This window comes from Acipenser ruthenus, chromosome 26 (genome assembly GCF_902713425.1).
Source record: "Acipenser ruthenus chromosome 26, fAciRut3.2 maternal haplotype, whole genome shotgun sequence".
NCBI classification, from domain to species: domain Eukaryota; kingdom Metazoa; phylum Chordata; class Actinopteri; order Acipenseriformes; family Acipenseridae; genus Acipenser; species Acipenser ruthenus.
The window spans coordinates 22,418,560-22,445,143 of NC_081214.1; the positions used below are offsets into that span (position 1 = coordinate 22,418,560).

Here is a 26,584-nt window from a genome sequence, read left to right on the forward strand (position 1 = left end):
GTGTGCAACCAATCTTGAAATACCATACTAAAACTGTAAGTAAATGACAAAACTAATGTTATGATCGTCCTGTTAAAACCACAGGATTTCATAATATGCATAACTAATTAAATCCTGAATCGAGCCCCCCCCCCCCCAACTCCACACACACAAAGCAGGATTGTTTGTATTCATTGATTAAATTATCATGAAATCAAATCCTGGGAAACATTAACAATTGAAATATAGGCAGGTGTTTGGAAAGGGGGCGATTTGTAGTATTAAACCAATGACAAGATAAAGGGCTGAGATGGTACAGCAGCTTGCTCCTTAATTCACATTAAGGAAGCCTTTCACCTCTGCAGGCCTGGGTTTTCAATCTAGCTCTGGTCCCATGGGAAATTGGGAAATGTGTTTGATTGAACCATCACACACATGGCAGTCTATGCATTAGGGTTACCAGATTTCCAGAGTGAAAAAGCAGGACCTTCTTTTTCTTCAATTCATGAACACCATAGCAACTCTGAAGCAGTTAAAATAACTATATAATAATTCAATTGAAACTTAAATGTTGGGTCTATTTATTGCAGATCAGAACAATGTCTTATATATTTAATACATTGACGATTTAACAGGTTTACTGTTTCTGACTGTGACCAAATAATAAGGCTGACAACTGGGACTATCCCAGTTTTCCCAGGACGTCTGGTAACCCCTCATAAAGAATCGGGTCAGGATTGAGATGCAGTTGTGAGGGAAAGCTCTCAGGAGCCTGCAGACAAAAAAAAAATGTGAAAAGTGAAATGCTAGCCCTGTATATTTATATAAATACATGTTTTATATACAGAGGGAGAGAGACAGCATAGGTGAATTCAAAGAAGAAAAATCACAAACAAAAGACATAAAAGACACTGCCTGTATTTGGTGTATTGCTTGTGGTTTGAACTTCCTGAATTACTGCATTCGATTCAAACTCAGATTTAGTTAGTCAGTCGGACTAAATCAGACCAAGGCTGAACTCAGAGGGAGTGTGTGAACACTCGGGAAAACGAAAGGGAGAGTGATTCAGGAGGCGCGGCACACACTGCAGTTACCAGGCAGAGTACAGCCAAGGCACAAACATTTCCAGGAAGTCATCTGACTTGTCAGCTAAATATCCTGCTCTTATGGTTTCCAGTTCAGGTCACATTGGAATTGTGGGCTTTATCAAGCACAGCCTTCCTGTTTGTCAAAAAACATATAAAATACAGTCTGATTAGAGAAAGGGAAATGTGAAATCTGCTTCTATGTAACTATTTTTGTGGGTTTTTTTGTACTCACGGTGATAGAATAAAACGCCCTTGTGCAAAATGTGGGAAAAGAGGAAGATACACATTGAAGGCGTGTGAGAACATGACCGTTTATAAATTATGATCAGTCTATAAAAGAGAATTGTCGGCATGAATGCGCAAAATCAATCATAAAGAGCAGCTTTGAACAAGCACCTTTTTCCCTGGGAGAATCCTGTCCCAGCACGGCTGCTTCCCTGGAATCTCTGCAAATGACAGTCTGCAATTTGAATCTATTCAAATCGTTTTTCTAAACTCATTTGTTTTGGATTCAAGGGCCCGACTGTATCTGTATTTGCATTCTGAGATTTTATGGCCTGCTTTGTGTTAGCAGCGATGATTACCAGTCTTCACACCATAAATGAATGTGGAGAGATAGATGAAAAAAAAAACATTACTGAAAGACGCTTTCCTGGAGGTGTACAGCTATTACTACAAACAGCAGAAATGTTGCTAATTTCAAACTGCAGTACAAAATAACTGCAGATATCACGACTACAATATATTGCTGTACAGTATAGCTCTCATACAACCAAAAATAAACCTGTTAGACTGAAGTTAGTATTAGTCTTTTATAACAACGACTCCGCTTGGCGTCAGGTCGTTGCAATGTGTGTATTATAATATAAATGACTGGAGATCTTGAAGCCCTTCCCCTTGCGTACTGCCGCAGCGCTGATCCCGGTTGGAAGTTTGGAAAAAAAATCATGTGACTTTCATTTCCTGCTCTTTCAAGTCAGATCAGTCAGATCAGTCGCAGCAGCGGATCCTCGGTTACTCTCTCTCTCTGTATTCCGCACAAGCTCCCTTTTCAAAAACCGATATGTACAGCTGCATTGGCCTAGCTTTCCTTTTGCTTTTAGGCTGTGGTGAGTATGTGAAAATAGCACGTTTTTTTTTATTGAATTTGATGCATTTTGAATTACGATGGAAACTTTTAATGTACCTTGGCCTGGTCGATTCCACTGCAGCCTGGGGCTTTCCTAAGTCATGGATCCACACCTTCCGCGCAAAGGCAGGCTAGTGTGTGTCCGCACCACTCGCTTTGTTTTGTTAGTTAGTTGGTGCGGGCATGCGTCAAAAGTCATAGTTTATGTAAACTGTTTGTTTGTCGTTTTAATTTGAGTGCGTGCTGATAATTTATCGTAGAACGTTTTACTTTTTAAGTTTAAGAATCTGCATTATATTTTTATTCACGGATGTTGTTAGCAAAACAAAAAAGCATTCACGTAATTTAATCTTTAATAAACAATTCTGGTTAAATGCAGTCACAAATATTTTTTTTCAACCGTTTAACAGAATTGATTAGTTTATACCACATCAAATATATGTGTTCTAAAACCAAGCTACTGTAGATGGCATTTTTGGCTAAACTTATTTTGAATTTAAGCTACTATAACGTATATTTTTTTTATATCTTTAATACTGGTCTATCTACTGCTAGACAGTGATAAATAGCTGTCATTGTTAAAGTGATGAAGTGAATAGTATTACCAGTAACAGTGTTAGACGAGTTTTATATGCATAATTTTTAAAACACCAGCGACCGTTGCTAATGTGTGGTGACTTCAGGAGACTGGCCTGCCCACAATGTTCTCTCCAAATCCTAACACTGCTGTGTCAAGCTCTGCACCGGCCTTCATTGAATCTTGTTGAATAGGTTACACATAGGAACCAGCACGGGTGTTTTTTCGTTGGCTTTGTTTATGCATTTTTAAAAAATGGACTCGCAGACCTGTTATGACAAGCAAAAATGTTTTCCCTTGCTTTTCACCACTGTAATAATACGCTTATCTAGGCGATCTCCTGGGCCCTTATTTCAAAGTGCATGTGATTTCAGATCAGGTTTCACATTACCTACTTCTGCAAGTCATGTGCTGGTGTCCTAACATGACAAACAAGCTTATGATGTTTTGTCAGTACATATTAACGGTGTACCTTGGCCTCAATTACCTGTTCAAGGTACATTATGATCATAAAGTACAGGGTAGAACTAACACTGTACCAGACACTCCCAGTACAGTGCTACTGTCTCCAGCTGAGCGAGGTGTCCTAATTATATCTTTATAGTTGTACAAATATCTAAAACCAGCTGCATAACTTGGGTAGGACATTCTTTAAAACACACTGAAGGAAAATAAAGAGAAACCTGTTTGTCTATCTTTCAGAATAAGGAGAAACCTGTTTGCCTCTCTTTCAAACTGTCACACATGCATCTTAAACAATCGAACATATTGAAATATATGTACATCACATTTTTATTTGAGTGTATACAGGTATGACATTATTAGGAGGAACGCAGCCTCATTGTACACAGTGAAATGCCAAATAGTGCTTCCATGTGACTTATAGGCTTGCCGTTTCTGGAAGAGTTTTTGGATAGGAGCCCAGATGTAATGTGTGCAGCAGTGGTGGCCATTTGCCCAAGCCACCATATGGGTGTGATGTGATTAAAATATGCAAAGGTGAAAGGGTAGCACGCTGTGTTTTTACTGTGGTGTTCACTGATGTTGCTGGGCTTGAAACTCACACTAGCCCTGCACCCAGTCCTGGGTTTCAGAATTCTCTTGTTTAGGTATGTTATACCCCTGTTCCACTGGCACACCCAAGCCATGAGGGCTGGGGTGCTTCTCCACTGGCACATCCGAGCCGTGATGGCTGGGGTGCTTCTCCACTGGCACGCCCGAGCCGTGAGGGCAGGGGTGCTTCTCCACTGGCACGCCCGAGCCGTGAGGGCTGGGGTGCTTCTGCTCTGGCACGTCCGAGCCGTGAGGGCTGGGGTGCTTCTCCACTGGCACGTCCGAGCCGTGAGGGCTGGGGTGCTTCTCCACTGGCACGTCCGAGCCGTGAGGGCTGGGGTGCTTCTCCACTGGCTATCTGTCGAGACGAGCAAGAACCAAACAGTGAAACTTTGGCCTCACAAAACATCTAAATCTGGCTCGCAGCCAAGCAGGGCCAGGGGCAGATTAATGATTTTCATCACTACGCTGCGTCAGTCAGTACACTCGAGGAAGACGAACAACATGGCGTGTAGCGAGTGGGAGGAGAGAAAAGTGCAGCCTTGGGACACTGAGGAAGTATAGGTGTTGCATTTCAGTTGTATTCAGTAATATATGAAGAATGAAAAGGAAGAAAAACACAACTAACCTCTGGATCTGCCATTCTCCGCTCAAATACAGCGCCTCTTAATACTGCGTCATCCACATGCGAGCCAGCACGTTCATTGTGTGTTGTTTTGTCATCTTTATTTTCACCCAAATGAATGTTTTAGTATTGGGAGATCAATCAATCAAGGGGTGGTCCAAATAACATAAATGTTGGCATTCTCTTAGATTTTTTTGAACAGCTTTGAGCAACAGCAACATTACCCATGCTTATTTTTTGTTATAGCAGGAATCCTCTTTTTTTTCTGAATTTTGCATAATAAAACCAGAATGACATGCATACATCCTCTGCCATTGGTGTGGTCAATGTTTTAAAGAAAACAAGTAAGTAATCAACTTGTCATGTGAGTTAGCCTGAAGCCTGTGCCCATTTCTTTTTTTTTTTGGCATTTTTTTTTCTTCTTTTTTTGGTCTCTAAATAGGTTGGATACTTTAGTGGTTGTGACTGAACATTTCACGCGTTTTAGTTTGCTGAATCTGAATTTGAGGTGTCTTCCGGAACATGCGTGCCAGTGTGGTCAGTTTAATCTAGACTGAAAGGAAAGCTGCTAAATTCAGAAGTGAAACTGTTAACTGCTTGTGTTGACTGAGCATTCATGTAATAGTTTACTTTTGTACATCTTAATACAAGCATAGTTCTAAACATTGGCAGTGTTAATATATATTAAATGTTAATAGCAGTTGTGTAACATACAGGTTATTTCATACTGTAGAGAGCATATTGCCAGGAAAACCTGGAAAGGAGTTGTGTTTTCAGAATATTTATTAGTAACTAAACTAATGTGCGTAATGTAACTCATCACAACTCCAAAGTTTGTTTGATATTGCTCTGATATCAGGCCGTTTAGACCTAAATGTGGAGGTGTTGAAATGGACTATTTGTCTTAGATTTAAAACTGTACTAATATTTAATACTTCAACTTTAAGAGATCAAATAAGTTCTTTAAGTTTTAAAATACTTTAAGATTGATGTCTACAGTATGCTCAGTCTGAAATGATACAGCTCCTACTTTTCTTAGTGAATACCTTGCATATTTTCCCAAAACATATTTGATCAGTTCAAGGTGCAAGTCTATGCTTTCAATCGACTAGCTATCTGGGGTAGACCTGAATATTTTTATGCACTCTTAAAAACCCAAGGCCTGTTTCTGCAGGAACTATATTTAATTTAATTGTCAGCTGCAATGCAAAAAAAGAAATTCAAGTATGGGTGTGAATTTATCACTTGGAATCTGGGGTATGCTAAATGCTGTGAGCTTTTCTATGGCTGAATGGAACACTTGTCACCAGTTTGTGAAGAAGTTATGGATTGCATGATCACTTTGCTATTGCAATGTTCATTCCAAATGCAGCATTTAAGCATTCCACAGGATGCTGACTATTGAGTTGAAGAGAAGAGCCATCAAGAATCGGCAGTCTGTTCTGTCTCTGCTGGATAAGTCTAATGAGACGTTTATTTATTTTATATCCCTCTGTCTCTCATGGGGCGACAGCAGGTCCCATCACAATATGGGTAAAAGATCAGTATCAAAGGGGGATCTGCCTGCACTGCCCAAAATCTTAATTATTAAATAGTTTCCAACAAAGGTCTTGGGTGTTTGGAACATCTATATAGACCTGAGGTCAAAATGTAGTGCCAGGATGCAGCTACGTTCGGATCCCTTACCTGCAGGCTCCCCTGGGTCTTAGTGCTGTTACTGCGCTGGCAGTTGAGTCTTTCAGGCATCCTGGTTTTCCATTGAAAAACGACAACTGGTGTGTTATCTTGTATATAACGGATATATTCTTTTCATGTAACTGTTGTTCTTTTTGTTGCATCCCTAATTTTTTTCCCAAATCCAGTTTTTGACCGTGGGGCAGATGTGATATTGATTTTAATAAATGTCACCGCTGAGCTATCCTCTCCGGCCAAGCAGATTATTTATTTTTTTCTTCCTTTTTCTTTTTTCATTAGACAAATTAAAATGTAAAGCAAGCAAGCAATTAAATACATTTCAGCAGAATGACTACATTTTTACAGTATAGGCTTGCCAGTATTCTAATGCATCCTCCTAACGTGTGTGTGTGTGTTTTTGTTTTTAACATACACAGGTGTCCTACAGTCTGATGCAACTGTAGCAGAAGTTTTAGATCAGAACAACAAGACATGCATCTACGCTGAAATGATGGTGAATTTCACGGTTCAGTATGAGACCAGCAATTCTACACTTGTAAGTGCTTTTTAATGGCTATAGTAATGATTTAAGGTGCGTTTTGGTTTTTGGAGTGTCTGGTTTCATTTGTGGTTTGTGTGGCTGTTGCGTGCCAGTCAATTTACACTGTGTGTATGTGTGTGTGTATGTATGTATGTATGTATGTATGTATGTATCCTATCTATCTGTCTATCTATCTATCATTTGCAAAATGTGTGCAGTGCTTTGCAAAAGTGACAAATATTTAATATTTGAAGGAAAGTGATATTTTAGCTTGGGTTCATGGTATTATTTTAATACTTATGAAAGACCATTTATGGATAGCTCTCATAACATTAAACATACACAATGTAGTAAGTGAACCTTTAAAGCACTTGGATTACAAGTTGTTATTTGGGTCCAATCTAGTTGTAAATTTGATAGTAATAGGATACAACCAAGGTCCAGAACCATGTTTAAAAGCATCTGGGTCTCAAGTTTCTAAATGGGTCCAATTTACTGTCAAAAGAACACTTGCAGTAGGGATTCTTGTCCATTGTGTTGGTGCTTTTGGTTACTTGTTGCATTGTGTTCATGCTTTGCCTTTTCTTTAGATTAAAAATGGTCGTGTGCCTCCTTGAACTCTTGTTGTATTGCTAAACCTTTGTCATTCAAATGTACTGGATCAGTACTGTAGATACAGTCATGTGGAGATACAAATAGCAACTGATACTGTACCTGTCATACGTTGATATTCTTGGTGAGTGGTTTATGATTTTACGAATGTACTTTGTATTTTAGAGCACTGCAGAATTTGTCCTGCCAACAAATGTAACAACAGCAGGAAGCATCTGTGGCAATAAGACGGTCACCCCTTTTTTAAAAATCAGTTTTGGGAATGGCCACTATTGGAGCATTAACTTCACACACAGCAATACTTCGTACCATGGAGATGTTTTTATCTTCGGCTATAATGTCAGTGACAGCACCATCTTTCATAATGCCTCTCAAAAAGGTTAGTGTCTGTGCTCTATTTGTATGGGACAGAGGGATGGATTTTGTATAATTGTGCTTGGTTGCAATTCCCTCCTCCTCCAAGTTACATATACAACTATGTGTTTACAACTGACACCTTGTAATGTAAAAAAAATCCCAAAAAACTATAGAATATGCCCACATTAAAATAAATTAACTAGATTTGACTTTCCTTATTGGATGTGTACAGTTTCTTTACATGTTTTCTTTTGCAATTCATTTTAGGTGTTATCAAGGTTGTGGCCAATGATACAATGCCACCTGTGCCCATGGATCACTACTACAGATGTATGAGTGATGACGTTTTTAAGCAAGGCAATGTCACGCAGACCTTTTGGAACGTCAGTATTCAAGCTTACATTAAAGATGGAAATCTAAGTGAAAATGGTAAGCATAAAAATAAAATGTTCCTTTTTTATGCACGGTATGCAAGTTTTTCTGCCTGTCCCGTTGAACCAGAACATATTGTTCTATCTTGTGTTGTTGTTGTAGGTTTTCTGCTTGATACGTGGTTTAAATCCTATTTGTACATTTTTTTTTTTTACAGCCACTGTGTGTAGTGCTGATACCCCGACCACTGTAGCTCCAGTGACAAATATAACGACTATAGCTCCAGTGACGAATGTAACAACTGCGGCTCCCACCACTACTCCTAAGCCAACTCCAACCCCAAAACCAGATAAGGAAACCTACAAGGTTTCCAGGGGCAATGACACATGCCTGATTATCACCATGGGACTGCAGCTCAACTACAGCACCAGTGCCCAGGTACGGGACGGCACAATCATTTATTTAATCCAGGAAATGTCCTTTCCTGGTGAACTGCAGTGCAATCCTAAAACCTCCCGATGCATTTAAATATATCTCCACACATTACTAATACGCTCCAGCTGGATATTTCTATACAGCTGCAACTTTTCTAAGAGGCTAAGAGTACAGGAGAGGCTGTGTCGGGGGGCTGTGCCCAGCACATATGGGAGAAAGCACTGGGGTATCTAGCTTGAATTCTTGCGTGTGTTGAAGAAATGAAATGTGGTATATGTTGCTCCCTATTTGTTTAGTTGATTTATTATGTTTTTTTATTTTAGGCACCGTGGGAAGTGAAGAACATTGACCCCAATGTAACCACTGCGTCAGGAACCTGTGGGAATGACACCTCCACCATAACGCTGAATGAGAACAACACCATTTATCTTGTTTTCTCCTTCGCTAAAGTAAGTCCTTTAGCTGTATCTGAACAATGTAACTGTATGAATTGTTCATATGTTAGAGGCCAAATATGCATTCCGATAATGCAACTGTCTTTTTGACCGGATGCATTGTAATGCTAATATTCAAAGATTAATGCAATGTTGGTAACCGTGTCTTTATTTATTTATTTTTTTTAAACAGCACAGTTCAAAGACATTCTATCTTAAAGGAGTGAATGTAACCACAATTGTCAATGGCTCTGGTAAGTCAAATGAAATGAATTGCGTTTCTTTAAGACTTTACAGTTGAGTTCCATCTAAATAACATTGTCCAGTTTCAGAAAGATGCTTGTTTATGGCAAAGCTATACATTGTTCTTCTAAGTGGTTTAGCGTGCAAATATACGTGGAGCACTGTCACTAGAACCAGGTGCATTCCTTCTGATATACAATTCAAAATCCACGTCGTGGATACAAGGACAAGCATATTGGAATAGGTTTTAAAACGAGGAGCTTTGTGGAAGTGAAAATGTGGCAGTATGGATGGAGCATGCTTCATTTACATACCTTTATATATATTTATTCAATGTATCTTGAATGTTTTAGCACAACAACTTGGAATTAACAACAATCTAAGTTACTGGGAGGCAACCCTGGGCAGCTCCTACATGTGCAACAAGGACCAGGTGTTCAAGGTTACTGACAAGCTCTTCATCAACACATATGATCTGAGGGTGCAGCCTTTCAACGTGACCAACGGAGAATATTCTACAGGTATGTTCTGGAGATCTCTATCAAGTAAACTAGGGGTTATGATGGGTGGATCATTCACTATATTCTGTACAACCTGCAAAAGTGATGCTTTTTATATTCAGTGCATAAAAGACAAATGGCTTAGCAGCTGACCTTACAACTACAGTATGAGGCCACCTTTGAGAGCCAAGTTTCCTGATTTTTATTGCATGAGAGTAGCTTTTATTTACTTCATGCTAATATTGGACTCTGCTTTTGCCCAGATAAAGTAAGATATTAGTGGTGCAGGTGAATCAAGACGTAGCTTTGCCGTAGTGTACGAGCCATGAAGTTGGATTGTACATAGTTAGCTCGCTGGATTTTAAACTTGGGATGTGTGTTACTTTTAATGGTCATGGGTGATGTGCTAACAAAATATTAAACATTCCAAAAAAAAAAAAAAAAAATCAATGTGTTCAGTTAACAATATCCGAGTTAAAATGCTCTAAGTAAGTAACTGAACCTTGCTATTACAATGGACAGTCAAACACACTCTTTCTATTTGAACTAAACTCAAGTTGTCCTGAAAGCCATGTCTTATGTCTTCTGTGTAGCTGTCACTTTTAGAAAAAAAGGGTGTTGTAAAAATTTGGTTCGTTTTTACCCTCCTGTTTTTTGCATTCCTAAAATCAAAACACAAAAAAGAATGTGCTTTTATTAATTTATTTAATTTTTTCAATACGCAATCTATTTCTTTTTAATTACATTTTTATGCATACTTTCTCTCTGTCTGCAGCCCATGAGTGCTCACTGGACGACAGCAGCCTTCTGATTCCAATCATTGTTGGCGCTGCCCTGGCAGGCTTGATTGTCATTGTTGTGATTGCTTATTTGATTGGTAGAAGAAAGACCTACGTCGGATATCAAACCCTTTAAAGTGATGAAAATCATGAAACCAGCTAATCACCCCGATGGTTTCGTTCTGCAATCTCACAAAATCACTTTGTGTTTTTTTCTTTTTTTTTTTCACTCCACGGAGCAAGTGCAGGTTCTGTTTTTGTAATTGACCAGTCTGAGCTAAACTTTCTTCAGACAAACGGGCTAGATCTTTGACTTGTAGTATGGAAATGTGCAGAACAGTTGATCAGCTGCAATCATTAAAAGTATGAATCTCTTGAACTTAAGCAGAGTGTTAAATATTACCCACAGCTCTTTATTTTTTTTTAATGACTTGATTAACCACTTATAACCCACAATATTTTTAACAATCTGCGAGATACATTGAACCTGCACTTGTCTCCTGTATAGTTAGCCCTTTGTTTTAATTTCTTTAATTCATCCGTGTACATCTATAACTCAACCTTTATTTTTTAGCATCTCTACACTTAAATTTGGAAGTTGTACATGTTATTTTATTTCACTATATACTGTAATAAAAAAATATATAAAGGGTGTTTGCCACTGTATCCATGCTGCAAATATATAATAGACAAACAATAGTGAATTGGCCATGTCTATATTTAGTTTAGCCTCCCTGATATGGGAGAGCAGAGTACTGCAGATGAGGATACTTTGCTACAAAAACACTCCTGTGCAATTGTAGGGCATTGTTCATTGCTTTCCTACTGTCATGTGCACTTTTGAAGCTGGCTTAACTTTAAGCTTACCAAATTCCTAATGTGGTGGTGTATTTTGTAATATTAAAATATACGACAAGACTAGAAGTCATTGTCGTCTTTTGATGTAACAATGACAACAAAAATAATCAAAACAGTAAAAAGCTGTGTAGCCAGTGTTCAGATCTAGCTTTATTTCAGTATAGCACTGCAGTTACACTCTGTAAATAGAGAGAGGTTAATGTGTTTTATATGTATTGAAGGATTGTTTTGGTTGTTTGGTGCCGACCCAAACGCTTCTCACTCTGGCACAAATGCGGAACGTGAAGGTTGAGTTATAGCTTTTGAAATGTTGCAGTGACCTGCTGGAATTTGGTTGAAAAGGGACTTCTCATAGTAACTAGCAAATATTAGCCTTTATTACCATGATCCCTTTTAAATAGATAGATACAGTTTAACACCTCCTTATTCTAAATTTGATTTGACATGAAATGCACTTACTTGCTTTAACACAGATGTCATTCGTAACATTTCATAATGTGTTTAAAATAGCTGCTGCTGCTTTTATGATGCCAGCATGCCTCACTGCAACATTTAGTCTTTTGATTAGGGAGAAACATATTTAAACTGGTCCAGTTCCAGCCAACCATGGGATCATAAAAGGAATTTGTGTGTTTTTTGTCTGCACATGTATATATTCGTTTTTGCACGGATCTTGTGTCATGTGTTCTTGCAGTGACCAGTGCGCTGATGCCTTTCTGTTTTTTCTTTTGCAATATTTCTAAATCGTATAAAGTAACTTGCATGCCCCATTTCCACACTGTTTTAAGGGAATATTAAACGTACAGGGTCCTTAATTGCTAGGCAAGGTCGTAACGGTTTTGTTGCAGGAGTTGCTGTGTTCACTTTATTGCAGCCAGCGCTTGGTGAACCTGTTTCAGTACTGTAAGTTTTCACTTAAACTGTTCAGGGGTCCTTGAGAATACTAATTTTCCATTCTGTGTTTTAACACTTATTACTTTTACAGCTGTAAGATTTGCAGGGTAAAGTAACTGACTTTCTATATATCCATGTCACAGTACACAAATTCTGTCCCTGTTTAAACAGATCAGTCATTTAGCAGCTGTCATAAGATACTGCTGTTCAGTTTTGACATGTATTGCCCTTTTAGTGTTTTTATGGATATTGTTTTTATTACAAAGGCTGTACAAAACAAGAAGGGATATACATTTATTTGACTGCATATCCTTGCAAATCTCTGTGCACAAAATATCTCAACTCATCTGTTGCTGTTGCAATGCCAGTCTAACCTGTGCTTTATTTAAAGTCCGCGTTCCTATGGTAACCGAGCAGAACGGGGGACCAGTCTCTTTGTTACTGATTTCATCACTTTGTTGAATACAAAAGGGTGCAGCTTTTGAATACAAAAGTGCTCCTCTTCTCCAGTGAATACGAATCTTAAGAGCTGAGGTTGTAAAAATGTTTGGCAAGTGTTCATAGGAAAGGCATACAGGTGGTCACACCTTTTTTTAAATTGTTGCTTTGCATCAGCCTGAACTTTTAGAAAGTGCTCTGGGGGCCTTGGCTCTCATTAATCTTGGTTGTATTGTGCTTTTTGAAGTTTGCATTTAGCTCTAAAACTTGGATTATGTGTGCAGTGTTGACTCTGCTTTTGGGAATATAATGTAGCTCAATGTTTGTTTCATTTTAACGTTAAGATGGATTTTCCTTGTAGAAATGCATTTTGAGTCTTGCACAAGGTTGCTTTCCTCCCCTGAAGAATCTGACACCTTTTTTTTGTACATAAGTTGCCCTAATAAAAACTTTAGAGACTGTTTTGATGGAATTAAGAGCTTTTTTGTTTTGTTTTGTTTTGTTTGAAACATTATTGTGAATTAAACAGTGCTGTTGTTTAATCAAAAAACACATTCTTTAACAACACATTCCTTAATCTGTGAACGGGGTCCCAAGATGTAACTAGGCTGGGTACCGGCACAAACTTTTCTTCATAGCTGTAAATTTAAACAATCAGAAATACAATACTGTTGTTCTGCATATTCATCATGGCTTTGTATAAACAGCTTTATTTTCAGAGGAAATAGTTTGTGAAACTCCCAAATGATTCCATACTAAAACTAAATGATTCTACATTCTTTAAACACTGGCAGACTGGGATAGGGATGTGTTTGACGTTGCATCCACTTGGGTGCACAGCCATTCAAGCAGGGTTTTTTAGTAGTTCAGTTTAATTGCATTTGTAAGATATTTAAGATTCAGAGTCAATGAGACGTTCTTCATGAGAATCAGACTTTGCAGTGAAAGTACAGCGTGTTTGCGCCCTGTCACTTGAAAAAGAAAAAGGGAAAAAGAAGCCAGTACTGTAGTTACACTGTAATGTTTTTTTGGAAGCTTATTGCCGAGGTTTCCTAACCTCGCTTTAATAAAGTGAATTTCTTTATCCCTTCCTAATGTATTTTTTTTCACATTTCTGAGTCTTCAAAGGTCACGCAACTCAAATTGTATTCTCAAAATTGGGCTACTAAAAATGTTTGTTGGTTTTGCTAGTTTAGGTTATAAAGAGTTTTACATGTTAAGCATATTGGCTTTTAATGGTTTAGTACTTTTTTTTTTTTTTTTTTTTTTTTAATTTTGCTTTCGCATTACTTTTCATCCATATCCAGCTGAAGATTGCTCTTCTGATAAAGAAAACTACATTGTGCCCATAGCGGTCGGAGTAGCCCTGGCAGTTCTAGTTATTATAGTGCTGGTGGCATATCTTATTGGGAGGAGTCGAAACCGCAGCGCTGGATATGAGCAGTTCTGAAACAGTGGAAGGGCTTGGAATGTTCCTCGTTGTCAGAGCTAGCACCCAACAGTGCCTTTGCATTGGGGGCAGGAACACGATGCTTTCAATAGTAACGTAATAATGACTTGACCCTTTTTATTTTTATTAACAGAATTGTGTAATGGAAGACCTGAATTATGTAATGCGTTTACTGAACCTGCCACTTCAAATGAATGGGGAAATATGTAATCAGCAAGTAATCAAATACATATAAACAAGAAATTTCAGTAAATGGGGAAAGTCAAATTCTAAATCTTAATTGAATTGCTTATATAAGAGTTATTGGGACATAATTTGAAGTATTGCTAAACCTGAAACTAATGATTTGCATCTCTAATAAAACTATAGTTTAATAATGAAGAAATGAGCCCAGTTCGTGTTCTGTTCATGTTTTGTGTTTAGAGGCGGTTTATAAAGTCCTGCGTTCATTATTTTAAAGCTGTATATTTTAAATGATTTATTTGTGTGGCTCCTGCTGTTGCTGTGTTTTGATGTTTCAGAAGTTCAATGCAAAATGTGCTTGTTTGTAAACTATTTTTTTGCAGGATTACTTTAATTTCATTGTCTTTTTTTTTTTACTGCTTGATAGCTGTTTGCCTTCCAATGTTTTGTTTCATTATCACTGAATTTCAATGACCACCATTTAGTTTTTTACTGCATTTTGTTATGGCCTATAATTTGCTCAATAAACCTAATTTTCTACCTTGTATGTGTGGCATGCAATGAATTTAAGTCATAATTCTTTGGTATTCATTTTAATAGGTGGGGAAAAGCAACCAAGCAAAATTGGGATTTTATATTAAAAAAAACAAAATACTAATAAAAAGGTGTGTCTTGATTCATCAGGTGTGTGTGCATTGTAACAGCATGTGTGCAATTGTTGCTTGCATCGACAGGAACAGGACATTATGAGCGACTGACCTGCTAGCATTCTTAAAGGGTTTAGTGGCCTCTTCATTTTCTCTCTTGTGCTGACTGACCCTCTTCTCTGTCTTCTGTCACAGCTGTGGAGTGCTTCTTGGACTCTGACCTGAGCTTTCTTGTGCCTGTTGCTGTCGGGGTGGCTTTGAGTTTCCTAATCATCCTTGTGCTAATCTCTTACCTGATTGGGAGAAGGAAAAGTCGCACTGGCTACCAATCCGTATAACCCTTCTTTGCTGTGGCTTCTGCTGCTGCTTCTGCTAACACCACTATAATTCTGCTTCAGTCTATTACTAAAAGTTGTAACAGGTCTCCACACTGCTGTCAGGGAGGGCAAAGGAGTCGGTTCTGGAGCAGTTTGTGGCTCCTAACATGGTGGTGTTTTTATATAGATGCTCAAATACCTGGAACCAGTTAACATTTTACTGTATGTATGTATTTATTTATTATATTGGTTAAGTCCCAAAATTTTCTTTTAGTAGATAAAAAGCAGAAATATATATATCACAAAACATTTATTTGAACTTTTTTTTAGAAATTCCGTCTTTGAAATGTTATTTGGCAAGGGCATGCTTTCTCAAAAATATAAAAGGAAGTCAAAATAAACAATAGCCACTCTGTGTGTGTAGTATATACCATTTTTTAAAAAATATTCATCAATCTTAAAGGTAGTGGACAAGAAATGTGGGAGGCAAGCAATGGAAATGTGTTGACTTTTATATCCTATACAGTACGTAATACCCTCCCTTCAGCAGAACGCAGGTTCAGTGCTTGCCTGAGTATAGCATCAGCACACTGCGTCCATATTATCCTGTGAGATGTTAGCATAAAATTGAATTTTAATAGTCATCTTCACAAATGCTAGTCTTTGCCTTCATCTAAATATGCTGTGCTCAATTGTTCTGTATGTAAACAGAAAAGCTGATTCCACTCTTGGAAACATACAGTAATAAGAGCTTCAAATAGTGATTCAGATATATATTGGTGGAGTCTGACAATCAGTGCTTGTTGGGTAGAACATGCAGGAATCGTAGGTGTGACTATACTGTGTACAGGTAGCTACAAATTGAATGATTTTGACCCAAACATAGAGCCTGCAGAGACTGCTCTCACAAAACTGGCTCCCAAAGGTTTCTGGGTCCTCTTGAAAATCCTGCTGTTCTGTTAACCCTGGATGATACCCCTGCAGCTGATTTGTTTGTTTTTGACTCTGTTAAATCACATGTATATAATCCCGCACTCTTTTATGAGTTGAAAGTACAGAGGGTGGAACAGGACAACTGAACAAACAAAAGCTGTATCTGATCATGCCTGATTCTAGGTGCAGCGATTGCACGGTCGTCCTTATCTGTGCTAGCTTTTTATAGTGCACAAAAATATTCATTTACTACAATACAATTATAGTACATTTCATTTTTTTTTCAGGTTACTTTGCCTTCCCAGTTGGGTTATTCAAATATAAAACCTGTCTATGCTGGAATCCACAGATGAATATACCTGTATGCATTAGCCAGCTGCAAGATATCCAAAGGTTTTATAACTTTATTTCAGTTTTGAAGGATGCTCTAAACAAAAGCTGTAAATCTTTCACTTGTATACAGACCAACTGTTTTGAGATGAACCACAACAACAACAAAAACATGCATATTGCAAAATAAACCTGAAATGGACAACCAGCTTTGAAAATGTCTTTTTGGTCAACGAATGGAAGGTTGGGGATGATTCGTTTTGGCAGATGGACTTTTATCAAGTGGTTTTGCTGGTGTGTTCCTGCATTGAGAGATGCAGTTCTCTCAACCATGCTTGAAATATGTATTTTGCCCCTCTCCAGTCACCACTGAAGTCAGTTCTGAATGCACTTGTGCGTTTATGTATTTAGATCAAACCCGTTTCAACTCCTTGCTCAAGAGCTTTTGGTTCCTGAATAAATAAATACAAAGTTGAGCTTCTTTTACAGAACTTTGTGTGTGTGTGTGTAACATGTATTTTGAAAACCTGTTTCAACTCAAGGCTGAGATTGTCATGCTTTTGTTTATTATTCCACGCTGTAGAACGTTTGTGCCTGTGAAATACGAAATTGTAAACTCACAGTGCCCCCTTCTGGTTTTAATACTTTATTGCACCAATCTTTTTGCAATTTGATAATACAAAGAGAGTAGACACTTCTTTCAGATTAGTTTATTTAGTTCAGCCTTTGATTGTGCATATTATTATTATTATATAAATATGGTACATATTTCTCACTCAAAAACTAAATTATGTACCATCCCCATCTTTCAACATTTCAAGTATGACTAAACAGTAAGTGGAGCTACACAACAGCATCTCATACAAAGAAAATTGTATCTTTTAATAGAGCCTTAGAAACCACGCCAACATTAAAACCCGAATTCATAGTTTCAAATTTAATTTAAAAATGGGAATCCTGTAAAACCAAAGCAAACCTTATAAATGTACTGGCCAGCTACCAGCTACTCGCTACAATAATCCTGGGGTCTGCCGATAACTACTGACAGCAATCCCCAGCTTTAGTCATAATAAAATGTATGAGTGAACATGGCATTCATATAACCACTGTTAAATTCAACGAAACTGAATCCACTGGTTACAGATTACAAGGTAGTTTAAACTGGCCACACCCACTGCTGCCCATTGCTTCAACACCCTATTAATCACAGTATTAAACAGTTACCCCTTCACTGCTCTAGAACACTACAGAACAAAGGCACAATCTAGTAATTGAAAAAAAGTCATCTCCCTGGATGAAGTAAAATTAGCAGGGCTTTTTTTTTGCTTGAAAATAAATGAATGCATGAACCAAAAGCATGGAATTAAGCTTGACCTGTGTCCATATATGGACTGCCACTGCTTGCATCTATCGGCATGCTGTTTACAGCACAAGATCATATGGTGCAGTAAACTCCTGCTTGCACAGTGGTATATAATAGTATAGGGGTCGTGCCTTCGGTAAGGAAGCATTCAGACTCTACAGCGGTCTGTCCCAGTTTTATTCACAATCACTTCGTAGCTTTCCTGGTCATGAGTTTGGATACCTGGAGCAGGTATAAGCGTTCCTATGAAGTACCAGGACCGTATCGTTCAAAGTTAATATGGAAACGGTCTAAACGTGCTCTTCATGTGGTGTGAGCAGCACGGGCCCCTAAAGCGCTGTAAACAGCTGAAACGAAGGGCCCGGTTCATGCAGTTCTTCACGCTGGAGAGAAGCTGAGGGGTATTTAAAGTTGTGAGCGTGTCAGGGTATCAGGGGCAATGCTGAGTTCAAGGTCAGCTTTGCTTTCTGAATTGCAACTTGAAATGCCCGTCAGCGTTTACCTGCAGCTGGATTTGTTGAAATTGCTGGTAAGTATAAGTAGCGCTCATGATGTTGTCTTTGTGTGAATGTAAAGCTGTTAAAGGGACTGGTTACAGCCAGACAGGGAGCCAGGAGGGTATCCTCTCACAGCTCTGCCAGAGAGCAACCTCCATCCCCACCGGAACTGCCCCAGCCTGCCTGCCCTTCAGTCCAGGGACTCCCTCAAACACACCTGCATGACCTACCCCACAAAATGGGAATTTCTGATTAACATATTTCAATAGCAAATACAAATACATCAATGTTGTTTTAATACATTCAACATTTGTAATTTATTCTTGACAAATGACATGCCCTTTTACATTGGGAGACAAACTGTCCTAGGATAGTAACTATTATAAGTACATATACACTGTATATTCCTATATCAGTAGCTTCCTAGTGTTCATTTTTCAATCATATGTGCTTTTAACCATTTAGTCTACTGACCATGTGCTTAGTGTTTCTTGTAAGGTTTTATCTGGTGATACAGTACATGTCGCTGTAATTATTTGGTTAACATATTATTAATACTGTCAAGTTTATAACTCCTTTCTTTGTACGTCGATACAAAGAGCTATAAAGCCACGCTGGACTGGCTTTGGAAATGTTACCCAGCGAAACACAAGGATGGAGTCTCGATGCCGCAGATCCAGATGGTCCCCCTCTTGGGAATATGTTGGTTCTGCTGCTGCTGCTGCCCGGCGAGTCAGCGCTACGCTCCGATCTGGAGTGTGAACGTGATCCTGCCGAGGAAGCGGTCCTGCATGGAGTCACTCTTGATGCCTTTCCCGTTGAGTTTGCACTGGACAGTCAGGGGGTTTTCTGTTGTCACTTGAGGGAAGCGGATTGCCACCAGCGGGGAGGTGTAATTCACCTTTGGGAAGAGGAGCAAGAAAACCACATCAACACTGGAGAGCACCTGCAAAGCATATTACTGAATACAGTTGGGGAGAACATTGTGGCTTGCTAGTTTTAGTTTGGATACGGGCAGCATCATTTCTAGAAAGAAAACTGAATTTCCACCACCATCCGCTGGTCTAGACCCCTGAATACACGGGTGGATGACACATGCCAGGTTACCCCCTTTCACAGTACCTTGCATTAGTGAGTGCTGGCAGGGTGACAGCTGGAAGGCATACTAACGGACCATGTGTTACATGCCAAACCAGTCGAGAGTAATGAGACAGAGAGCAGGCAGGAGAAGTCAAAGCAAACGGGAAACAGAACAATGTGCATCTCCCAGCTCTGGTACAGTCTAATATCTACTTACGTGGGTCAGTTTCCCGTAGTAAGGATAATACATCAGATTGAAAAAGTCATATGGATGGAATTCTGCAGCTCCAAAATGATCCACATCTCCTTTCTGAAATCACAAATAATTACTGAAACCCGTTCCATTAAAATATATGTTAGGATCCAATTGGCTAATATATTTATGAAAACATACAGAAGTATAATATATCTATATATACTGCATCACTGATGCATCATTCATATATTACATTTTCTACTCTTGGCACAGTGCGTGATTTTCTACAGAGACAATAGAACCGAGTTTGATAAATCGAATAGTAAATGAAACATTAACACACAGACAGAGAAAAATAGACAGGAATAGACCATTACCAGAGCTTCACATGACACGGTCACTGGGGTCCCTTCTCCAGGCAGGTAACCAATGATCTAAAGATCAGCAGAAAAGAGTAGAAATCATACAGCAGTACACGTGTCGTGTCGCAGCGTAACACCCAAACAAACAGGCACAAGCAGTGCCACGGAGACGGTAGTTTTGTAAAACGTCTAACATGCAAACACTGCAGTATTGCAGGGAGACTCACACTGACGTTTACACATGGGACCTGCTGTGTCAATACATGCAATCTGTCAATCAGTTATCTTTCTCCTCACACAGTTCTGCTGCCTGCAGGACCAGCACGTTGTACTGCATCCACTCAGACATTCTTTCCTTGGAAATATCTAGGCACATTAAACGGTTTGTGAACACATACACTTGAGACGTTCTGTGTAGTGTGGACAGTTCTTAATAACGATATGCGTGGGAAAGCTTCAGTGGTGCCAGAAAACAAAATAGTTCCAATACCACTTGCAACCACCAGGTGGCAATGTAAACCAATCAAAATCTTAGAAACTAATGCAAGCAGCTGTAGCATTAACTATCCCACTATAGAATGTGTGTCAGATAAAGTCAAATGAAGCCTGCTGAATAATGACGTTGACATATCGAATTACATACTGCTTTGTAGTTTTCTGTATACTTAATAAAAAATTGACAAGAATTAAAAACCTATTTAAAATGATGTTCATGATTTATATCATACGACACCTTGTGTCCTTATTGGGCCCTGTTCTCAATGTTAACTTGCCCTTTATTTGAAGGCTTGTTCTGATTGCTTCAATACAGTAAGGTGTTCTTTATGAACTGAAGCAGGCTCCTTTTCTCCTGGCATATAAAAACCAGCTCCGCTCTTACCCTGTTCATTTTCAGAAGGATGCACGGCTTCCCCTCCGAGTAGCCAAAGCTTGGATCGTCGATCCCGGAGCAGTTTCCCAGCGAGGAGCGTTTGAACTGGCAGGCTTTCCTCTCGGCGCTCTCCTCTCTGTCGTCCTGCTTGAAGTACACATCAGGGGTGCAGGCAACGTTCTTCCTTTCCTGTTCGACGTCATTGTAGGCTGCCGGAGGAAAACAAGCCCTACTGTCACTCAGCCGAACACAGCGCTGTCAGCTCTACTGGGATTAAGGGAGGGATCTTGTGCTAATACGAAGGTGTTGTTTAGACACTACCAGCTGTATTCAGCACAGTTAAACTGCAGCCTAACTAAGCTTCGTAAGAAATCTTAAAGTGGTCTTAGCAAGCAAATTCTATACATCTTACCTGTGGTGCACCTTATAGGTCTCACATGTGCAGCTTTTACCCTAAGCAGTGTCTTTAGGGTCAAAGTATATCCCTGGCTGCCCAGTGTGTCAGTCAAAAGGGGAAGCAGCTGATTGGTTAATGACACGACAGAAAGCCCCAAAGGGGTGGGGACAGTTTCACTCACCAGGAGAAATGACCAAGGAAGTGAAAGGTTAGCAGAAAGCAAGGCTTGCAAACAAAACATTCTCTTAACCTTGTGTAGGACCAGCTGTGGTGTTTCTTTCAAAACTGCACATCTGAGCCCTGTATAGCGAATGCAGATTTACAGAATGTTTTTTTAATTTTTAGCTGCAATCACTTTACATTTATTAGATGATCAGTCCAAGCACTGTGCAATTGAAAATGATTGTAAGCCACTTCAGTAGAAACACAGGGAGTCACACCATGCTGTAACGTGGATCAAACGGACAACTCACGTGTCAGAAATGCATTCAGGGTCTCCGCGTACTTGGCCCATGTTTTGGGATCCGATGCATTGAACGCGATGTCGAATCCACCGACGCGGGGCGAGATCATCACTCCTGTCGAGCGGTACACAGATTCACAGAACTGCGTTATTACAAGGATCTCCCGCAGGCTCGTGTTATTCAGACGTGTAGATTAACTACCATTCTGAGGTGTGTTATAAAAAGGCAGGGCTGGGCTTTTCCAGCAAACTTTTTCTACTGCCTGTTATCAGTGTTGGAGAAGTTTTAAAAAGTGATCCGTTACTTAAACACAATTGTAACTAGTCACAGTAACCTACCACTTTGAAAGAAAGGAAAGCAGTTAATGGAAATGTAACATAATGTAATGTTTGATCCCAGTGTGTGTGCATGGGGTAGGATCATTGTGCGGTATGGAGTGTTTTACCTGGAGGGACCACCCTGTCTCTGTAGGTGGGTGTGTATGGACTGATAGTCATCAGCAAGGCATACATGCACACCGTGAACATGGCAGCCAGGAAGGAGTAGAAGATCGTGTAGAACAAGAGGATGAGCCCTTGAAGAAGATACAGCTGCATTAATACTTACATTTAATAAGAATAAGACCTCTGAAAGACAAGCTTCCCAATGAACAAATATATCAGCAGGAATATCTAAATGCTTTGGGGCTGTCCTGTCTGTTGTGACATTACTATCCGCACTGTCAGATAAGAGCATTCTGAGTAAACCTTCAATAGCTTTTAACAGACAGTCGTGGGTATCCATGTGCCACATTAGAAATCCATGGGATCAACTGTATCCACTGAGTTAGAATAGTGTGACTTCACTAAATCCATCACAGGACCATTCTCTAGCAAACCGGGACCCCATCTCCCCATTGTAGAGGATTCTCATCTCCAGGGGGTATTAATGGTGCTTTTGTCATTGCACAGCATGGGCTCCTTTGACATCGCAATAGTGAGGAGCCCCCTGGGAACTCTCCCATCTGCCCTTTCACTTCAACAGCCCTTAGTGTGGGACTCAGATCGCTGAATTTAACCACGATACTGAGAAGCCCTCTTTGTTTCAAATTGGTGTTCGTCTCATTTTCAGACTCAGAAAATAAGTCCAATTCCTTAGTTTTAATTAAAAAAACTGTTACTTTATGTTTTTGCCTAAAAACAAGCACTAGGACCAAGATTACATATATATAATCCACATTACCAAAGAAGGTGCAATAACTAAAAGAATGGTCTCTAAATGGGGTCTTTTTACAAGCTGGCATGACCGAGCACACAGCAGCATCCCTCCTGCTCTGGTTCGTGAGCCGTCGGAGGAGGAGATGAAAGGGTTAATTGGATTTGCAGCTCTGGCTGCTCTGCGGCTCCAGGACTGTGTGAAGGACCCTCAAGGTCACCAGAGCTTTGGGAAACCAGTTAAGGAGACAGCGGAGTTGTATGAGAAATCTGAGACCTGGCAAGCAGACACACAATTAATAAGGTTACGTGGGGAGTTTGTTTTTCCCAGGACAGCTTGTGTTGTGAGATACTGAATCATCTTATCTCTTATCCCTTATACACAGTGACCTACAACTCTACTAACCTAAGCAGGTAAAGTACAGTACAGCTGCATGTTCTGACTGTTACAGTGTGGTATATTCACAACAGCAGGTTAACTTTAATGTGTGGAGCTTTATTACTCACTAAACACCTCATTCTTAAAACTTGAGCACCTTTAGCAAGCATAAATACTGTAGTTCTTTTATTAATTGAATTACACATTTTCACAAACATGCTTTATGACTGATTACAAACATTGACCCCTAGGTCTTCAGCAGCATGTTCTGGGCTAGGCTGCTTGCCACCTTTGAATTCCATCAACTCTGAGATCAACGGCAATGCTAATTACAGATGTGTAAATACCGCGGATTGACAGCAGACTTCATTTAATTAACGTAAATGGGGAATTCAAATAAAAAAACAAACATAACAGATCATTGCTTAATACAGCCCTTAACGTTTCGTGACAGTGTCTGTCTGTGTGTGTACTGCTCCTCTGCTCTAAATGGACCTGCCTGTACTCACCCCAGCTTTTCCCTGACCTCCCCATGAACGCATGGGTCTCGGGGTTCCACCAGAACAGCTTCAGCTCCTTCATTACTTGCCCCCATGATTTTTTGTTTTTTCTCTCTGCTGGCATCTCGTCGTCGTCTTCCTCCTCCTCCTCTTCCTCCTCCTCCTCTTCCTCTCTGCGGGGCTCGGCTGTGACTGCCTGAAGCAGGGACAGAAGAGAAATGAGAGGCGGGCCTGAGATTACTCCAGACACAAATCCCAGCCACACTAGAGTTCCAGTTCTTTAATAAGATGCACCCTGCTGATGCCGAATGACTGAAGAATATATGTGTTCTTTAAGTCTTTTAAGATCTTCTCAACCAGTTTAGAAGCAAACACAAAAACCTTCAGAAATCCATTACAGAAGGTCCAAAGCCAGCAGGATTTAAGGATTAGGATTTCAAGTGGATTGGAACACTGATATTACTGACAAGCGTGGATCTTACTGCTTTGGAAAATCACCGCTTCCCTCCCAGGTTATACAGCTGCCATGCAATAGAGTTTGAATGTAAAGAGAAGTCAAGCCCAAGCCCACAGTGTCTTGAAGGCTGGAGTAAAGGACTGTTCTCTCATGTGAGGAAGAGCTTCGATCTTAGTCCTATCCCGTATTCTCAGGATGACTAGTTAAGAGGAGAAGCAGCTTATCATCCACATCTAGAGGGGACTGGGCTAAACATAGATGATTAAGGTAATTGAAGGATTAGTGGCGCTAGACAACGCAGGTCATTACAGGAAGACATCATGTGAATAGTCACTGGTATAGCACACAGTGTCTGGCTTACACTGAACTCAGCCTAAAGAAACAGGGTTCTTTGTTTTTAAAGAGAGTAGTCCACAGCTGTAAACACTAAGACTTGTCAATGTGTCTTTGTCTTAATTGTGTGTGTAGCATCTGAAATAGATTAGCAGCAAAAATACCAAACAGATGCAGTGAAAACCCAGTAACAGCATCAGTACAGTTAAGTTTCTTCTTCTTCTGGAAAGGGATGCAACAGGCCCTTCCCAGGGCGACATTTTCCTACGCTGCAGATGTGGTATTCACAGTACCCTGAGGGACATGTGGTCAATCGCTGAGGTCAGCAGCGCTCAACTTCAATGAATACCTCGGGATCCCAACTCACACTGGGCCTCTAAGCCGACTTTCTATAGTAACTGGCCTGAAGCAGATTCGTTTCACTCAGGCGTTTTTTCGACAGAAAATAAGAACGTGTGAAACATATCCTATCAAAGTGTTTATACTGCGGTTTTTAAATAACTTGTTTTTTTAAAAGAAGAAAATCACCCGCTCATTTTACAAAAACAGAAACAAACAAAGAAACATTATTTAAAGTCTCTTAAAGCACCCTCGAGCTGTTTTTGTTTGTTTGTGTGTTTCTTGTAACATTACGCTGTAATTTTAAAAATGATTTCATTTTAAAGACTGGAGCATTCGCTTTGAAAAAGTGAAGATCGCCCCTCTAATATACTGTGGTGTGCATCCCTCAGATTTCAAATGCATTTATTTAACCAGGATAGACCCCTTGAGATATACATCTCATTTACAAATGGGGTCCTGTCACCGTTTATATTAACAGTACTGTCGTAGCCTTGTCCTATGCGCAAAGGGGTTACCCAAAATAATTAAAAAAATTATGATTGGTGTTTATTTTCTGTATCTTTAAGATAAATTGTATTCATTTGGTCCAGTAGCCTGTGTTGTTTTTTCAAAGCGCTCATTCATAAAACACAAAGTCGAGCTTGCCGTTGTAACTCACCGGGTTTGAAAGGTAGTTTCCATGGTACTGCTCGGTGGCTCCTCCCGCGGTTGAATTCTGTTCCATGACCTGGACAAAAGAAAAACGTACTTATTAAACCAATCACATCTACAGCGCTTTCTCGCATAAGAAAGCTCTGTCAGCATATCCAACAAACCATTGACTAAAAAACGGCATCATATTAGATTTTTTTTTTACAAAAGCCTTACTTTTTACATAAGATGCATATATATATATATATATATATATATATATATATATATATATATATATATATATATATATATATATATATATATATTTATTTAATGTTCTATACAACTTTTTTGTATTTATCAGAGTACAAAAATATTTACCTCAAAAGTCTCTGTTTGCAGTGGTGCTCTGGGTAGCGTGTATCCTACGACTTGACCTCACAACAAAAAAACAAGCTGTCAAAAAATAACTTTTGATGGTTGCGAGTGCATGCAACGAGAGCTGTGGAGCGGTGGAGGAGAAGACGTCTTCTCTCTTAGCCGGTCAATGGATTCTTGTTGCGGGGAAAGTGTTTTTTTTTCAGCTTTTTCTTTCTATTGGCAGCGAGACAGCTATCCAGTTCCGCAATATTCTACACACGCACACAAAGTCTCGCAGCAGCGAAGCCTCGCTGGGTTAAAAGAAACGATTTTGTTTCAAACCAATGTGCTTCTGTCAATCAGCACTATCCTCAAATTGTTGCATGGACAGAATATTCATACCAGTTCTATTTTTACCGTCTTGGCTCCGAGGCTCGGCCAGCGTCTTGAAAATGTGCAGGGTCAGTTTACCCAGCATATATATATAAACCTGAGACTCTCCCTTCATACACCCTACCAAACAGCTTCATAATCTTCCGCGTATCACTGTTTTGTTTTTTCCCTCATACAATTCTCAAAGCTCACGAAGTCTTGATACCCTGGAAAAACAGACCGTTTTTATTCTTTTTTCAATATTCCGCTCTTTTATAAATTATAGTGTGATCAAACAAATAATCTAAAAAATGCTGTGACACCGTTTAAGATTTCT

The 26,584-nt window shown here is 39.4% G+C and overlaps 2 protein-coding genes across 6 annotated transcripts; one reads left to right on the top strand and one right to left on the bottom strand.

The window, feature by feature from the left end:
- The first annotated feature begins 1,956 nt into the window (after window positions 1-1,956).
- Window positions 1,957-16,939, top strand: LOC117430886 (lysosome-associated membrane glycoprotein 2-like). Of its 4 annotated transcripts, none has more exons than XM_034051459.3 (9): window positions 1,957-2,176; window positions 6,563-6,681; window positions 7,444-7,657; window positions 7,903-8,064; window positions 8,225-8,445; window positions 8,766-8,891; window positions 9,070-9,130; window positions 9,473-9,640; window positions 16,406-16,939. In XM_034051459.3, the coding sequence occupies exons 1-9, from the start codon at window positions 2,131-2,133 to the stop codon at window positions 16,636-16,638; spliced, it is 1,350 nt and encodes a 449-aa protein (XP_033907350.3). In that variant the 5' UTR covers window positions 1,957-2,130; the 3' UTR covers window positions 16,639-16,939. The 4 variants fall into 4 exon arrangements, with proteins under 4 accessions (XP_033907350.3, XP_033907353.3, XP_033907351.3 ...); XM_034051462.3 differs by lacking the exon at window positions 16,406-16,939 and adding an exon at window positions 15,064-16,399; XM_034051460.3 differs by lacking the exon at window positions 16,406-16,939 and adding an exon at window positions 13,896-14,768 and having other exon boundaries at window positions 1,958-2,176.
- A 204-nt stretch (window positions 16,940-17,143) lies between these two features.
- On the bottom strand, window positions 17,144-26,252 carry LOC117430887 (protein ATP1B4-like). Of its 2 annotated transcripts, XM_034051464.3 has the most exons (9): window positions 25,897-26,252; window positions 25,541-25,609; window positions 23,760-23,946; window positions 22,124-22,252; window positions 21,688-21,792; window positions 20,827-21,026; window positions 19,962-20,018; window positions 19,606-19,698; window positions 17,144-19,209 (listed from the first exon to the last, which is right to left on the bottom strand). In XM_034051464.3, the coding sequence occupies exons 2-9, from the start codon at window positions 25,604-25,606 to the stop codon at window positions 19,048-19,050; spliced, it is 999 nt and encodes a 332-aa protein (XP_033907355.3). In that variant the 5' UTR covers window positions 25,607-25,609; window positions 25,897-26,252; the 3' UTR covers window positions 17,144-19,047. The 2 variants fall into 2 exon arrangements, with proteins under 2 accessions (XP_033907355.3, XP_058856828.1); XM_059000845.1 differs by lacking the exons at window positions 25,541-25,609; window positions 25,897-26,252 and adding an exon at window positions 24,233-24,390.
- Window positions 26,253-26,584: the final 332 nt, after the last annotated feature.